This window comes from Dipodomys ordii, unplaced genomic scaffold, assembly GCF_000151885.1.
Source record: "Dipodomys ordii isolate 6190 unplaced genomic scaffold, Dord_2.0 Scaffold51, whole genome shotgun sequence".
Classification (NCBI taxonomy): Eukaryota; Metazoa; Chordata; class Mammalia; order Rodentia; family Heteromyidae; genus Dipodomys; species Dipodomys ordii.
This window is the reverse complement of record NW_012267267.1, coordinates 2,509,729-2,525,182: the sequence shown is the minus strand read 5'-3', so window position 1 is coordinate 2,525,182 and position 15,454 is coordinate 2,509,729. Positions and strand designations below refer to the sequence as shown.

The following is a 15,454-nucleotide window of genomic DNA, read 5'->3' as shown; positions in this document are numbered from 1 at the left end:
AGAAAAAAGCAGAAGTGGTGCTGTGGCTCAGATGGTAGAGCGCTAGCCTTGAGCTGAAGAGCTGAGGGACAGTGCCCAGGCCCAGAGTTCAGGCCCCACGACCGGACCCCAAAAAAAAAAATTCACACACCAAGACAGGCCCTGCTGTCTCACGCCTGTAATCCTAGCTACTTAGGAGGCTGAGATCTGAGGATTGCTGTTCAAAGCCAGCCAGGGCAGGAACATCAGTGGGAACTCTTATTTCCATTTAACCACCAGAAAACCAGACGTGGTGCTGTGGCTCAAGTGGTAGAGTGCTAGCCTTGAGCTGAAGAGCTGAGAGGCAACGTCCAGGCCCAGATTTCAGGCCCCACAACTGACAAAAAAAGAAAAATCAAACACCTTGCTAGGCCCTGGTAGTTCATTCCTGTAACCCTAGCTACTCAAGAGACTGAAATCTGAGGATCACAGTTCAAAACCCCATGGAAGGATAGTCCTTATCTCCAACTAACCAGCCAAAAGGCTGTGGCTCAAGTGCCAGAGCACCAGCTTTGAGTGAAAAGCTAAAGGACAGTGCTCAGGCCCTTAGTTCAGGACAGGGAGAAAATCCACACCTTAAATCACATCTGGCTAGGAATAGGCTCTCTCTTGCCCAGCTAGCAGATACAATCCTAACTTTGCCAAATCCTTTATTCAGCCAAAAATCAACAACAAACATAACACAAAATAGAAAACAAACATTAGGTGGGGAGCACTGACAAACGTGGCCCCCCACCCACCTCCTTCTGGGGCTCAGCACAAGTAAGGGAATCAAACCCCTGTTCTGGTGGATAAGGAAAGCCTCACTTCTCTAGGGAAGGGAGCCAGCATCTGTAGGGTCCAAAGAGGGGCCAGAGTCGAGGCCAGGGGGCTGGTAGAGATAGCCAAGACTCCCTGAGACTGCAGGGGGCTGGACAGATGCTGTAGAGGGTGTGGGAAGGGCAGTGCAGTCTTCGGGCCACAGTGAGGCTTGGAGCTGGTTTCTCATCGTCACCAAGGCTTCGAGGTTCTGGAGCATGTCTTGGTGGAGACAGGAGGTGCTGTGCATGTGCTGGTCATGGCCAAAGCCACGGACAACTGGAATTGCTGAGTAGGGATGTTGAAGCTGGCAAGAGCCGCACTCTGGAGGCTGCTTCCCTTGCCCAAGACCCTGCCAGGTTTTTGGATCTACCCAGGGCCTCCCCCTGCCTCTGGGGAGCCTTTGCCAAGTGGGAGCCCAGCTTCCTTGGGCCTGGCTCTGCTTTGGGGTATCCTCTGGGGGAGGGAAGCCTTTTAGTGCACTCCATCTCTTGTCCTCTGGCTGGTAACATCTTGCCTCCACTTTGCTGTTGAAAGAGACCTTCTTGCGAACTTTGCCCAGCACCAGGCTGGACTTGGCTCGGTCTGGAAGCCCTTCCTTGGGAAGCAGCACCGCTAGCAACAGGCTTGAGTGAGTGGCTTCCAGACCTGGGAAAAAGAGGAGGGAGAGACCCAAGGCCTGGAGGGAGGCGAGACAGAGTCCACTCTCCCTCCAAAAGCTGCACTCTGGCTACAGCAAGTATGGAGGTTAGACCCTGGGAAAAGTAAGTGGGAAGGTGAGCTTGTCTAGGGAGATTGGGGGTAGAGGTGAGCAAGGTCCACCTGACTGGAGGTGGGGCATAGAGCTCAAGGCTCTGTGCATTTATTGACTACCTCAGTCTACCAGGATAGGCAGCCCAGAAAGACCAAAGACTTTTCAGTCCCCTCTTGAGTCCCCAGTCCTCCTCTCTAGGAGCTTTCCTGGATCCCCACCGGGAGTGAACCGGACACAAAGGCCAAGGCCACATTTGACCAGCAGAGCTCCAGAGAAACACCCCACCCTCTGCCCTTCATGACATTTTTCTTTTTTCTTTTTTTTTTTTTGGGGGGGGGTCCGGTCGTGGGGACTGAACTCTGGGCCTGGGCGCTGTCCCTCAGCTCTTCAGCTCAAGGCTAGCGCTCTACCACTTGAGCCACAGCACCACTTCCGGCTTTTTTTCTTTTTGCTTATGTGGTGCTGAGGAATCGAACCCAGGGCCTCAGGCATGCAAGGCAAGCGCTCTACCACTGAGCCACCTTCCCAGCCCCCTTCATGACATTTTTCATCCACACTGTCAAACATTGTCTGGATCCAACCCCATCCTGCTGTGTCTAGGTCAAATGTGGTAGGCTCCAAAGCTTTGAGTCAGGGGAGTGGAATTAGAAAGGCAGTAAGGCTAATGAATGGCCTTAAAGCCAGGGGATGAGCCTGGCTTTCCTACTGCTCTGCTACTATATGACTGGGCAAACCACTCCCCTCCTTGCCTCAGTTTCCTCATCTGTAAAATGGGGAACCTAATAGTACCATTCAGAGAAGACTATGTAGACTCTAAGAGTTAATGTAGGGGAAGGCCTGAGAGTGGAGCTCAGTGGTAGAGCATGTGCTTAACATGTGTGAGACCCTGGGTTCAATCCCTACAACCTTAAAGAAAAACAAAACACAACTTCCAGTGGGCCTTATAACCTTTGTTACTCAGGAGGCCGAGATGTGAGGACTGTGGTTTGAAGCCAGCCCAGGCAGGAAAGTCTGTGAGACTCTTATCTCCAATGAGCCACCAAAAAGGTAGAAGTGAAGCAGAACCCGAGCTCTGAATACTCAATACTAGGGCATGCACGTGCATGTGCGTGCGCGTGTGCATGCACACACACACACAAACACAGACACATACACACACACTTCAGCTAAATAAAGCTTTTAGAACAATGGCTGGCGCATGGTAAGCAACAGTATCAGTTTTCTTTGTTCCTTTTTTCAGTGCAGGTGACAGAACTGGGGGTTGGGTGGGGTAGGCACTCTGCCCACTGATGCACCCCAGCTGAACTGGTCAGGGGCTCCCTTCTGAGACGCCATATCCGGCCGGTCCCTGATGGGGAAGAGCAGGGCTAGGGTGGGCATCGGGCACTCACCTGGGCCTCCCAAAGAACGCAGTCTTGTGGGCAGGGGCTGAAAGGCGGGCAGGGGCAGCAGAACCACCCCCACATGCTCCACCGCTGCCAGGCCATGGTGCTGCTTGTTGTTGAGGTAGGAGTAGAGCGAGTGGCAGTTCTCCACGTCACGAGTCCCCCGGGGACACAGTCTGACCACGCAGATGTCCTGCAGTCACAGGAGGAAAGCCCACTTACTGGCACCCTGGGAGCCCACTTCTGACAGTAGGAACCAGAGGGGCTGGTGTAGGGTCCCGTGGGAGTCTGCAGTCACATCAGGAATGAGACCTGGACTTCCCAAACCAGGTGGCGAGGAGGGCTCCTAGGGGTGGTGGGGTAAGGCTTGAGGAGAGGGGAAGGAGGGTGGATGGTTACCTTGGCCCTGGCTGGGCAGATACTAGCCAGAAGGTCCCAGACAATGTTGGGAGAGAGGCAGCCTGCTGAGTGGATCACCTCTGGCAGAGCCTGGGAGCAGGAAGGATGGCCAGTCAGCCCCTCTCCCCCAACCCCTGCTTCCCACCTCAGACAAACTCATTCCTAGCCAAGGCAAGGGAGCTGGGCAGACCATGGGTAGGGACAGTGTCCAGTGGCTGCCCAGATGACTCTGATTGCCCCCAGAGGCCTATAACTGGTCCTGGCCAGTCTACAGCTTCTCAGGAAACCCCACTACCCTACCATCCTTAACCACCACTTCAGCTGATCATTCAGTCACTCAACAATCATCCCTAAAACCTTTCTCTGGACCAGAGAGGCACGTAACACTTCTCCTTCATTAGGCCTAGAGGTATAAGGAATGTGTGCTCTCTGTAGGCATACGGCTGGTGGCTCACCTAGTCCCATGCCTAGCAGAGGCCAGACAGAGAGGGTACCAATGACCTGTTTTAGCATGAGGAACAGAATGGCCGAATGAATGAGTGACAAGGCAGCATGTGAGGGGGTCCCTGGGCAACAGGGCAGGTGCACCTGGACAAGCTGACAGCTGTGTCCTGAGACCAGCTGGGCCTTGACCCGGAACCGCTTGATGGAGTACATGTCAAGAGCACCCTCCCAAGGGGGTGGGCTGGGTGGGGCCTTTGGGGGCCCATCAGGCATCTGAAGCCTAGAAAGATAGAGTTGATATCAGGCAGAACCCATCAGCAGGGCAGTCCCAGCATTGGTCCAAGTATGGTCTGTGCAGTAAGGAAGCGGTGAGCTGGAATGACCAGTTCCATGACATAGATGGGAAAACAGAGGCTCACCAGGGCAGGAAGACTCAACCAAAGCCTTTCAGGAAAAAAAGAGATGCTGTGTGTCCTGCCAACCCCGCTGGTGCCTGCTCCCCCGCTCCCCATACACATCCCAGTGCCTAGTGCCACACCTGTTTTGAGGCTCCGTGGTGAGCATCTCCCTGGCTTTGGGCACCTCTGGAGAGCACGTAGGATCTGAGGTTGGGGATCTCTTGAAGCCAGGATCCTCCCTGCTCATGGTGGTATTGGGCAAGGAGGATTCCCCATCTGCAGATAGCAGGGGCACAACAGAATAAGCAGTCAGGGCTGGCGGTAGCCCAAAGCCCCACCAGCTAGGCTCACCCCACCCTGCCACCCACCCCTGTGAGGCCTCACTTGTGCATCAACCACCCTATGGCCCTCCTGCACCCCCTCTACCCACCTGGGCATGTGTGGCAGTTGGGGTCCATGGAGGGCTGCCCAGATGTGCCCTCCAACGGGGCGGGCAGTTCCTGGGGACCAGCCTCTCTCAACACGGGGGCTTCCTGGAAGGCGGAGGAGCAGAGAAGGGCAGATAGGAGGGTGGCTGGGAAAGTCAGGGGCCCTCTGTGGGTAGAGAGCCTCGTGGATGTGGTTATTTTTCTAAATAATATTCTTTTATTATGAAATGGTGTGAACCTATGTAGAAAATCTGGATACCAAAAAAATAGCAATTGGAAATGGCGCTATGGCTCAAGTGGTAGAGCACTTGCCTTGAGCTGAAGAGCTGAGGGACAGCACCCAGAGTTCAAGCCCCAGGACCAACCAAAAAAGGAAAAAATAATAAAAAATAGCAATTATATATATTTTGGGGGGGAGGGGGGCAGCCCTGGGGCTTCAACTCAGGACCTCCAGCACTGTCTCTGAGCTCTTTTTGCTCAAGGCTAGCACTCTACCACCTTGAGCCACAACTCCACTTCTGGTGGTTAATTGGAGTTAAGAGTCTCACAGAGGGCTGGGATGTAGCTCAGTGGCAAAGCGTTTGCCTAGCAAGCGCAACGTCCTGGGTTCGATCCCCAGTACCAAAAAAGAAAAGACAAAAAAAATACAGTTAAAAAAAAAAAAGAGTCTCACAGACTTTCCTGCCCAGGCTAGCTTTGAATTACAATCCTCAGATCTCAGCTTCCTGAGTAGCTAGGATTACAAACATAAGCCACCAGCATGCATGAAGCTTTTGTTTTCTGTTTGTTTGTTTTTGTTAAAGAAACAAAACCCTTGTTCCAAGGGGTTAGGAATGTAGCTTAATAGTAGAGTTCTTGCCTAGCATGCATGAAGCCCTGGGTTCAACTCCTCCATACCACATACACAGAAAAAGTCAGAAATGGCACTGTGGCTCTAGTGGTAGAGTGCTATCCTTGAGCAAAAAAGCAGCTCAGAGACAGTGTCCAGGCCTGAGTTCAAGCCTCAGGACTGGCAAAACAAAAAACAAACAAAAGCCTTGTCCTACCACAGACAACCGTGAGTATTTGGGGTCTTCCTTCATCTCACTGTAACAGCTGGGATCAGATAGTCAAACTATGTGTCCTCATTTTGTCCATTAATTAGAGCAGAGGAGTTTGCCCTGTTATCTGGTCCCCCCAGACACTTCAGTGAGGGGACAGGCTGTAGTGCACATGTCACCTCTATGGTTAGATGTCTGTGTCATTTTTAGGTTCTCACTCTTAGGAACAGCTCCCAGGACATTTTTGTCTTAGGTCTAGGTCTCAAAAGACAGATGCAGGGACAATGGACATTGTAAGACTCCAGATGTTCACTGACATGCTGTGTTTCTATAATCAGTACGAACTTTTTGTTGTTGTTGTTGTTGTTATTAAGTTGTACAAAGGAGCTACAATTCCATACGTCATATTATTAGCACGAATGGTGCTTGGTCAATGTTACCTCTTCTTTTGTTCTCCATTTTGTCCCCCCTATACCCTACCTTCAAGTTACATAGTTCATTTTTCATAGAATGTACATTGCATATAATGACATTTGCTTACCCAGGAAGAACATAGTGTGTGTGTGTGTGTGTGTGTGTGTGTGTGTGTGTGCGCGCGCTCACCCGCAGGTGTACTGAGGCGTGAACACAAGGCCTTGCTCTCTTGCTTGGCTCTTTTGCTCAAGGCTGGCACTTTACCACTTTAGCCACACCTCCACTTCCAGTTTCTTATTGTTTAGTGAGAGAGAAGCGTCTCATAGACTTTTCTGCCTGGGATGGCTTTGAATTGTGATCCTCAGATCTCAGCCTCCCAAATAGCTATAATTTCAGCTGTGAGTCATCAGTGCCCAGCAAAAACTGTGGTCATGTTTCTTTTTCTTTTTTGGTACTAACAGGGTTTGAACTCAGGATGTGGCGCTTTCTAGACAGGCACTCTACCACTGAGCCCCACCTTCAACCCTATAAGAAGAGCTGTAAGCACACAAAAGCATGTTGCTAGAGGAAAGTTTAAGAAGCTCTTGAAAGACTACCATCCCAGGAGCAGGGCGCAGTCCTTGCAGTGAGCTAGCCTGGGCTCAACCCTCAGCTCCAGCAACACACTGACCTCTTGTGCTGATAGCTTCAAGTTCACCCACCCTTTCAGTCAGTATCAGGTTTGAATGAGGCACTGTTTGTCAAAGGGACCCCTAGATGTTCCATAGAGTCAAGATTATCACATGCCATTCCCCTCCCCTCCTCTCTTCTCTCCTGGCACAGTCCCTGCCCTTCTGCGCATGGCTTGGCTTGGGGAGCAGGCACCCGCCCTCCCCCCCCCCCCAGGATTTCTCTGCACAGGCAGTCTCTCCTTTTGGCGGTGGGAGGCATGGAGAACAGAGTTTTGCTTCCAAGGTCACTGCAGTTTCTCCTGTGCCTGGCTCCTGTAGGTGCTCAATAAATCTTCACTGCATGAAGGAATGTGGGCCAGGAAACTTGCCCTGCACCCTATGTCTTGACCACACAGCTGAACTAAACCCATGGGGTACCCAGGCAAACCAGAGCAGCCTCTACCAGAGCAGCCTCTGGGCATGACCAAGGTGAGCCATGGGGAAGTCCCAGTTGTTGGCGGGAGGCCAAGATGCCTGGTTGGTTCAGATGCCAGGTGGTTGCTGAGCCACCACAACCAGGCAGGCTCTCCGCAAGAGGGAGGAGCCCTGGGGAGAGGAAGGCACAGGACATGCCTGAAGGCCCAGCCCCTCCCAGGGACAAGAGAAAGCCCAGAACCTGGACATTCTCCAGAGCAGGATGAGTTCCAGAATGGCCTCTGGCCTCAATGGGTCTCTACACAAATTCACTGACGACAGCAGGTCTCCCTTGGCTGCATCCAGAAAAAACCACAGCCACAGGCCTGGTCAGAATGGCCAGGACCATAATGACTGGCCTCAGTGACACTCTTGTGGGTGCCTTCGAGTTCAGCCAGGGCATGGGGGAGCAAGACTAGCACCAAGATGGCACGGACCAGACCCATGGGGGTAGTTCCTCCTTATCCCTGCCACCGTGATCTTGTGTGGTAAGGGTTACAGTCTCTTTTCTATCATGAGCAAGAGGACAATGGAGCTGCTAGGTGACTCTCCTAAGGAGCCAGAGGATCCTGGGGTGCAGGTTTGGCCCAGTGCAAGCTCAGGCCCCACTCACCACTAGGTCCTCCAAGGTTATCATCTGGTCCAGGTCCCTCGGGATCTCCACTTCTCCCTTATGGGTCAATTTGGAGGCTGGAAGTCTGTATGGCTCCTTCTGTTGCTGCTCAATGATCCCCAAGCTCTGAAAAGGTGGAGCTCAGGCTGCAAACCCTTCCTGCCTCTACCTCCTAGAAGTAGCTGGGATTTTAGGCATGTGCCATCTTTCCTTTTCTAACGATCCTATAGCACAGGGATCTAATCCGCTATAGTAGGTTAGTTTCTCACCATGAAACCTGTGCAGTCAGAAGGGCCCACACATGGCTAAAACACTGCTGTTCAAACTCTGTATTGAAATTAACTTTTTTTCTTGTCCTGGACTTGAACTCTGGGCCTGGGGGGCGGGCGCTGTCCCTGGGTTTCTTTTGCTCAAGGCTAGTGCTATACCACTTGAGCCACAACGCCACTTCCAGCTTTTTCTGTGATTAATTAGAGATTAGAGTTTCATGGACTTTCCTGCCTGGGTGATACAGCTAGAATTACAGGCATAAACCACCAGCATCCCACCTTTTTGGTTGTTTTGTTTTTGTTTGTCATACCAAGGTCTGAATTCAGGGCCTTATGTTCTTGCTCAGCTTGCTTGTTTGGCTGATGCTCTACCACTTGAGTCATACCTCCAGCACAGCTTTTTGCTGGTTAGTTTACATAGTCAAGTGAACTTTCTATGCCTGGACTGGCTTGATACAATCCTTCAGATCTCAGCATCTTGAGAAGCCAGGATTATAGGTGTGAGCCACTGGTACATGGCACAAAATTCCTAACAGTTGTTGAGCAAAGGGCCCTCTATTTCCGTGTTTCCTTGTATTCTGCCTGACACATTATATAGTCAGTGCTGCCCTCCTGCCTACCCCCCCCCAGTCCTGTCCTCATTCCCTTCCTCTAATGCCAGGACAAAGGCTCAGCCAGGAGCAGATGGATTCATTTAATGGACTCTGCTTATCAGATCTGACCAGCTTGTCTTCTACAACAGTGAGTTAGCACCCCACATCATCACAGCGGTCTCAGCCCCTAGATTAGGGTCTTCCTCTCACTGGGCCACCAGCAAGGGCTGGGCAAGCCTTCTCCAGGCCTCACCTTCCCTGCTCCTGTGGATATAGGTACCCAGAGGCCACCCCAACATTTCCTAGGCTTTTTGGGGCTGGGGTGGGAAGAGGGGCGCTGGAGGGCATGGCTTCCCTACAGGGGGACAAAGGGTGGAGATGAGTACCTGGGCCTCCCTCCCTCCCCTCACCCAGCCGTGCTCCCCAGGAGACTCCACATCACCTCTGTCCCCGGAACCTTTCGCTTCTTCCTTTTCCCTTTTTCAAGGGAGCCCTGACTCCCTCCTTCCTGGCCATCCTCCCTCTCCCCCCCCCGCCCCCTCCCCACCTCACATCTCCCTCTTCTCCCATCCTTGGGCTGCCCTCCTCCCTCCCCGATATTCATGGCTCCTTCCCTGGCTCACCCTTTTCTCCTCCTGGTCCCTCCAGCGGGACAGCTCGTGGGGCGCCAGCTGGGTGGAGTTCATCCGTACCAGGGCATGGGGGGTGATGTCGCCACAAACCACTTTGAGAAACAGCTCCTGCAGGGGGTGAGGGATGGGCTAGCCCCCACCCCAGCACCCTACCACTGCCAACACCCCAGAGGGAGAGGCCGTTCCCCCACTCACTGGGTTCCTAGGGTCGCGCAGGTTGAAGAGCAGACTGCGGTACTTGTTCTTGTAGCTGCAGCTGGTGTCTTGTGTCAAGTAGAAGAGGGCGGCCTCGATGCCAGTGGCAATGTCCTCCACCTTCTCCCCCCCCAGCAGTAGGTTGGGGTGCTCCTGAAGGCTGGGGGGCAAGGGGAGCACTGTGGGCCCTGAACCCAGGATACGTGTCCTGCACTAAGCCTGAGGGAGGTGTGCGTGTGGCTGGTAGTGGGATTGGGACCAGCTCCTTCCAGTTCCAGACATTTATTCCTCCACCCAGCCTAGTGAGGGAGAGGGGACCACTCTACCCCTGCAGATGAGGCTGCTGGGGCTGAGACTGGGGCCTGGCCCAAGGCCACATGGTCAGTGGCAAAGCAAGATTCGAATCCAGATCCCCCAGGCTCTGTCCCTAGCCAGTGGACCCGGGGACTGTGGAGGACAACCAACCTGGGTGGGGCGGACAAGACTGACTTTGAAGCTGCCACTCCTTGACGTCTTGTGGGACTTTGCAAAGTTCTGCTGGCCCTGGGTTTGATCAGCTCTGGGAACAGATCTCAGCTCCCAGCACTGCCTCTCACTAAGACTAAAAGCATGTGTTGTGGTGAACGCCAGAGGGGCTGGGCAGACTGAGAGCCAAAGGTGTGACCTTAAAGTCAGATCTTGGTTGGCCTCTGGGTTGTGGTGGGCTGTGGAGCCACCTGATGGCATGCTGGGGGAGGGGAGGGGGGCTTACCGACTCCACAGCACCTCCTGCATGGTCCGGACTACGGTGTCCCGCACCCTGATGTCCAGACGTGCCATCTCTCTGGGCTGAAGCCACACTGTGGAGAGAGGCATGGGCTCTAGGCAGCGGCAGGAGCTAGAGCAGGTAGAGGAAGCTCCCCCTCAAGGACTCAGACCTCTCCATCTGCGTGGGCAAAGGTCCTAGCAGACGCTGAGTGAGAATCCTCCCCAGACCCAGCAGCCCTTCTGTGACCCTTCACCTGAGTCCTGTTCCCTGTCTTGAAAAGTCTGCTTGTCTGAAGCCTCCATGGGGCCATGCTGGAGAGAGAGGGGAGGGAGAGGAGCACTGTAGGAAGAGTCTCTCCCACCCCAGCCCAAGGATTACTGTCCCCCCAAGCCTTGAGACCTCATTCCTAGCCATGTTCTAGCCATGTGATGGGGCACCCCACTGACAGCTAGCCACTCAGCCTTGGAGGAGGGGGGTCCTCAAGGAGAAAGGACAGCTTTCCAGAGTGGGGGAGGAACTGAAGAAGTCCCCTGATCTCCCCTGGCTGAGGCAGTTGCAAAGCCTGAGGCACAGACTACGCTGTCAGCCAGGACGGAGCCTCGAGCTCTTCCTAAGCTCGAGTTAGCTCTCAGAGCCCAGGCCGGGTGGGGGTACTAACCCTGCCACTGAGCCAAATCCATCTAAATCAGCCTCTGTCAACTGGGTTAAGCGACATCATAAGTGAAGAAGTCTCTTCTGTACCTGGCACATGGCAGGGCTCTGAGTAGTGGCCTTTCTAATCCTGGGCCTCTGGGTGGGCAAGGCTGAGCTGACCTCCATGAAGTCCTCCAGAGCCTCCAGCTTCAGCAGCTCACCCTCTGCCCGCACATGGCCGATGGCCCCCAGGAGCTGAATGGTGTCTCCACAGCTGAGCTGCAAGGAGACCAACCCTTGAGGACGGAGCCATGGGCTGCTCCCCTGCCCCCAGAGTGTCCAGTTCCGCCACAGCTGCCTACTGGCCTGTGGTAATTGAGAATGTGCCCCACAATTGAGAATGGGTCCCCACTGTATTCCAGCGTCTGCCGAAGGCCTGGCTCATAAGTAGTGATTAGTGAGTGTCTGCGGAGTGTAGCTTTCCAGAACTGGTAGAGGGGAGGAGCCGATGCAGCAAGATTCTTCCTCCCCCTCTCTCCTCCTATAGCTTCCTTTAGGCTCTGTCACCTGAAGTGTGTTGTGATTCTTTCCATTTATTGTAAACCATGGGAATTGAAAGGTAAGTGTGTCTAAAAACAAATCCTTGCATGAATGGTCAGATGGCAAGGTGTAGGGGGAAAGCAGGAGTCTCAGCTGCAGCATCCTAGGGGAGAGGAGTGCCAGGCTGCCCAGAAGAAGGCGGGGACTGGGACTACCTCTGCCACGGGGACCCGCCCGTCCCACCACCCGAGGGAAGGCAGGAAGGACAGCAGTAATAAAAACGTGAACACTTACATAACACACATGCTTCACCCCGGGAGGCCTGTCTACTTCCTCCTTGAAAAGAGAGGGGACAGAGATTAGAAGGAAGGGCACCCAGCAGGACACCCAGCATTCTCCCTGCCAGGGAGGCCACAGGAAGACACTCTTCTTGCAAGGCGTGGCACAGACCTGGAGCTGGCATTTCTAACAAAGTCAGTCACAATCCAATGTCTATGGAAGGGAGAATGGCTATTCAGGGGTGATATATCACACTATAAATTCTTTTTTTTTTTTCAGTTTGGCAATTTTTTTTAAATTGTGAAAATACTGTACAGAGGGGTTACAATTACATGGGCAAGATAATGAGTACATTTCTTATCAAGCATTGTAGCCTCCTCCTTTGTTTCCCCTCCCCATCCCTTCCCATCCTCCCCCCATACCCCCACCCAACCTTCCCCGCCCCCCCCACCAAAGTTGTAAAGTTTGTTTTTGACATAACGACTTGTACATCTCATTGTTGCAACGGGTCCACCTATATCCCTATTTAAACAATTTGTTTTTTTCCCTTCCCCTCCACAAATTATACCAACATCAAATACAGTGAAAGCAGGAGTTATACCGTGGCCATCAAAAGGGTGAAGGAGCTGGGCGCTGGTGGCTCACACCTGTAATCCTAGCTACTCAGGAGGCTGAGATCTGAGGATCACAGTTCAAAGCCAGCCTGGGTAGGAATGTTTGTGCAACTCTTATCTCCAATTAACCACCAAAAAGCCAGAAGTGCAGCTGTGGCTCAAGTGGTAGAACACCAGCCTTGAGTGAAAAAGCTATGCCCTGATTTCAAGTTCCAGTAAGCGCACAAAAGATTGACAGAGACACAGACACAAACAGACAGACACAGACAAGGAAAGAAAAGAGAAAGCTAAGCAAGAGCTCATCCTGAGCTCAAACTCAAATAACACACACACACACAAAAGGATGAGGGATAGCTGGGCACCGGTGACTCATACCGGTAATTCTAGCTACTCAGGAGGCTGAGATCTGAGGATCATGGTTCAAAGCCAGCCCGGGCAGAAAAGGCCGTGAGACTCTTATCTCCAATAAACCACCAGAAAACTGGAAGTGGTGCTGTGGCTCAAGTGGTAGAGCCCTCGTCTTGAGCTGAGGAACAGTGCTCAGGCCCAGAGTTCAAGCCCCACGACTGTCACACACACACACAAAAAGGATGAGGGAGTCATAATTGGAAATGATTTGGGTGTCAGTGGCTCACACTTGTAATCTATCTACTCAGGAGCTGAGATATGAGGTCTGAAATTCAAAGCCAGCTCAGGCAGACAAATCTGAGAAATTCTTACCACCAAATAATCAGCAAAAAGCTGGGAATGGGGGCATGGCTCAAATGGTAGAGCACCAGCCTTAAGGGTACAAGTGAAAGAGCAAGGCCCTGAATTCAAGCCAAATTACTTTATACCCCCCCCCCACCACACACACACACAGAGTAAGGGAGTTAAAATTAAAATGTTCAGGGGTGTCTAAAGTAGTTGGAGGAAGCACAGCATTACACAAGCTGCTGCAAGTTACTATCCTCCCATTTTACAGACAAGCAAACTGAGACCCTGCAAAGCTGGCAGGAGAGAAGCTACTAGCGCTGTCTGAATCCATGGCCCCAGCATTTAGCTACCATGCTGTGAGTTTCAGAAATGTGGGAGGATCCATGGAAAGATGTCCTGGTGCTTTATTAGGACAAAAAGAGGGGAAAAAATAGGTTACAGAACAATGCTTGTTGCATAAGACCATTTATGCAAACATATATTTATAGATGTAAAATCAATGTTATCTCTGGGGAATAAAATTCCAGGGAGACGTTCACTTTCGACACATATATACACTTGGGGGTTTCAGTGATTCAAAATGAGCATGTATTTCTTTTATAATCAGAAACATATTTTTTATTAAAAACTGAGTGCAGAACAATATATATAGCATGCTGTTTGTGTTACAGAGAGAATGAATTTTTAAATTTGTGTTTGCTTGAATACACGTGAAATATCTCCACGAGCATCTATGGAATCAAATAAATAGGGTGTTGCGTGCAGGGACTGTGTGCTGGAGAGACATTTTCACTTCTGTTTTATGTTTTAAAACCGTGGACATGAATCTGCCTTTAGAAAAAGTGATTGAGAAAAAGAAAAGAAAATAACCGGAGGCATCTGGGGAAGGGCATGGGAGGGACGTGAAGACCAGCCCTTCAGTGTGGAAGGCTTTTGGATGGCCTCAGGGGTCCTTACCCCAGCTCCCTGGTGTCCAAAATAACAGGCAAGGGACTCAGAGAAGCCGGGCACCAGCGGCTCTGCCTGTAGTCTGAGGTACTCAGGAGACTGAGATCTGAGGATCACGGTTTGAAGCCAGCCTGAGCAGAAAAGTCCTGGAGACTCTTATCTCCCATTAACCACTAGAAAACCAAAAGTGGAGCTGTGGTTCAAAGTGGTAAAGTGCTAGCCTTGCACAAAAGAACCCAGGAACAGCGCCAAAGCCCCAATTTCAAGCCTCTTGACCAACAAAAAACAAAAAAATAAAAACAAAAAAACAACAGAGGAGCAAAGATTTAGATACTGGATGTTTCAGACCAGAATATAAAATATGTACGCATACTATGTTTAAAGAAATAAAAGGAGAGTTGAGCATATGGTTATGAAATGCTAAAGGTTATAGAATAAACACAGACTGGATATGGAAGCAAATGCAATGTCTGGATTTTTTTTTAATCCAGCAAAAATCAAATTAAAAACTCAATGTATAGTCTTAACAGCATATTAGACACAGCTGAAAGCAATTAGTGAACTAAAAAGCTTAAAGAACTTATCTAGAATGTTCTCAGCAGAGAGACTGACATACAGTCAACACAAATGATAGAGTGAAAAAGACTAATTAATCTAATGAACATTTGGCTGGGAGGGGGGAGTGAAAATAGGGCAGGGGCAGAGGTACAACTTGAAAGTAAGGGCAAAGAATTTTCCAGAATGGAGAAAAGATCACAATTCATAGATTCAGAAAGGCTGATGAATTTCAAACAGGATTAAAAAAAAAAGCAGCAGGAAATCCACACCTAGATTGTTGATTTACTTCAACACCACTTGATAACAGAAAAGCACCAAGATTTAAAAAAAAAAATAGGGCTGGGAAGGTGGCTCAGTGGTAGAGCGCTTGCCTTGCATGCCTGAGGCCCTGGGTTCGATTCCTCAGCACCACATAAGCAGAAAGAAAAAAGCCGGAAGTGATGCTGTGGCTCAAGAGGTAGAGAGCTAGCCTTGAGCTGAAAAACCGAGGGACAGTGCCCAGGCCCAGGGTTCAGGCCTCACGACCGGACTATAAAAAAAAATTAAAAAAAAAATAGCCTGCAAGAACACCTAAAATGTGCTCCTACAATGAGCTTAATCCCTCCCCCACCATGAGTCTAACAAGCAGGTACAATTACTGGCTTCATTTGATAGAAGAGAAAACCTAGGTTCAGAGAAGTTGAGTAAGGTGCCCAAGGTCACACAGCTAGCCGTCCAGAGCTGGGATTTCAATCCAACAGCTACCTTCTCTACCATAACAATAAGCAAAACATAGGAGGATGTTATTTTTCAGTGTGCTTAAAGTACTATCACTTGCGGACCTAGACAAAATATTTTTCAATACTCAGTAAGAAAAAGATATGGTATGGAAAACAAAGAGAGTTGTTTCTCATGGTAATTCTATTTTCCTCAATAAGCAAAATGCTAAGCCGGG

At 51.0% G+C, this 15,454-nt stretch overlaps 1 protein-coding gene across 1 annotated transcript in view; it reads right to left on the bottom strand.

Annotated features, from left to right (window-relative positions):
• Nucleotides 1-829: 829 nt before the first annotated feature.
• Nucleotides 830-15,454, bottom strand: part of Spocd1 (SPOC domain containing 1) — a 47,022-nt gene continuing 32,397 nt past the window's right edge. The window contains exons 3-15 of the mRNA XM_013020495.1: nt 11,720-11,761; nt 10,994-11,164; nt 10,506-10,563; nt 10,256-10,343; nt 9,505-9,664; nt 9,301-9,417; nt 7,816-7,941; nt 4,627-4,729; nt 4,337-4,472; nt 3,943-4,078; nt 3,355-3,444; nt 2,962-3,148; nt 830-1,464 (exon numbers count right to left, since the gene is read on the bottom strand). Coding sequence (XP_012875949.1) covers nt 830-1,464; nt 2,962-3,148; nt 3,355-3,444; nt 3,943-4,078; nt 4,337-4,472; nt 4,627-4,729; nt 7,816-7,941; nt 9,301-9,417; nt 9,505-9,664; nt 10,256-10,343; nt 10,506-10,563; nt 10,994-11,164; nt 11,720-11,761 — 2,049 coding nt within the window. The remainder of the gene's footprint in view (nt 1,465-2,961; nt 3,149-3,354; nt 3,445-3,942; nt 4,079-4,336; nt 4,473-4,626; nt 4,730-7,815; nt 7,942-9,300; nt 9,418-9,504; nt 9,665-10,255; nt 10,344-10,505; nt 10,564-10,993; nt 11,165-11,719; nt 11,762-15,454) is intronic.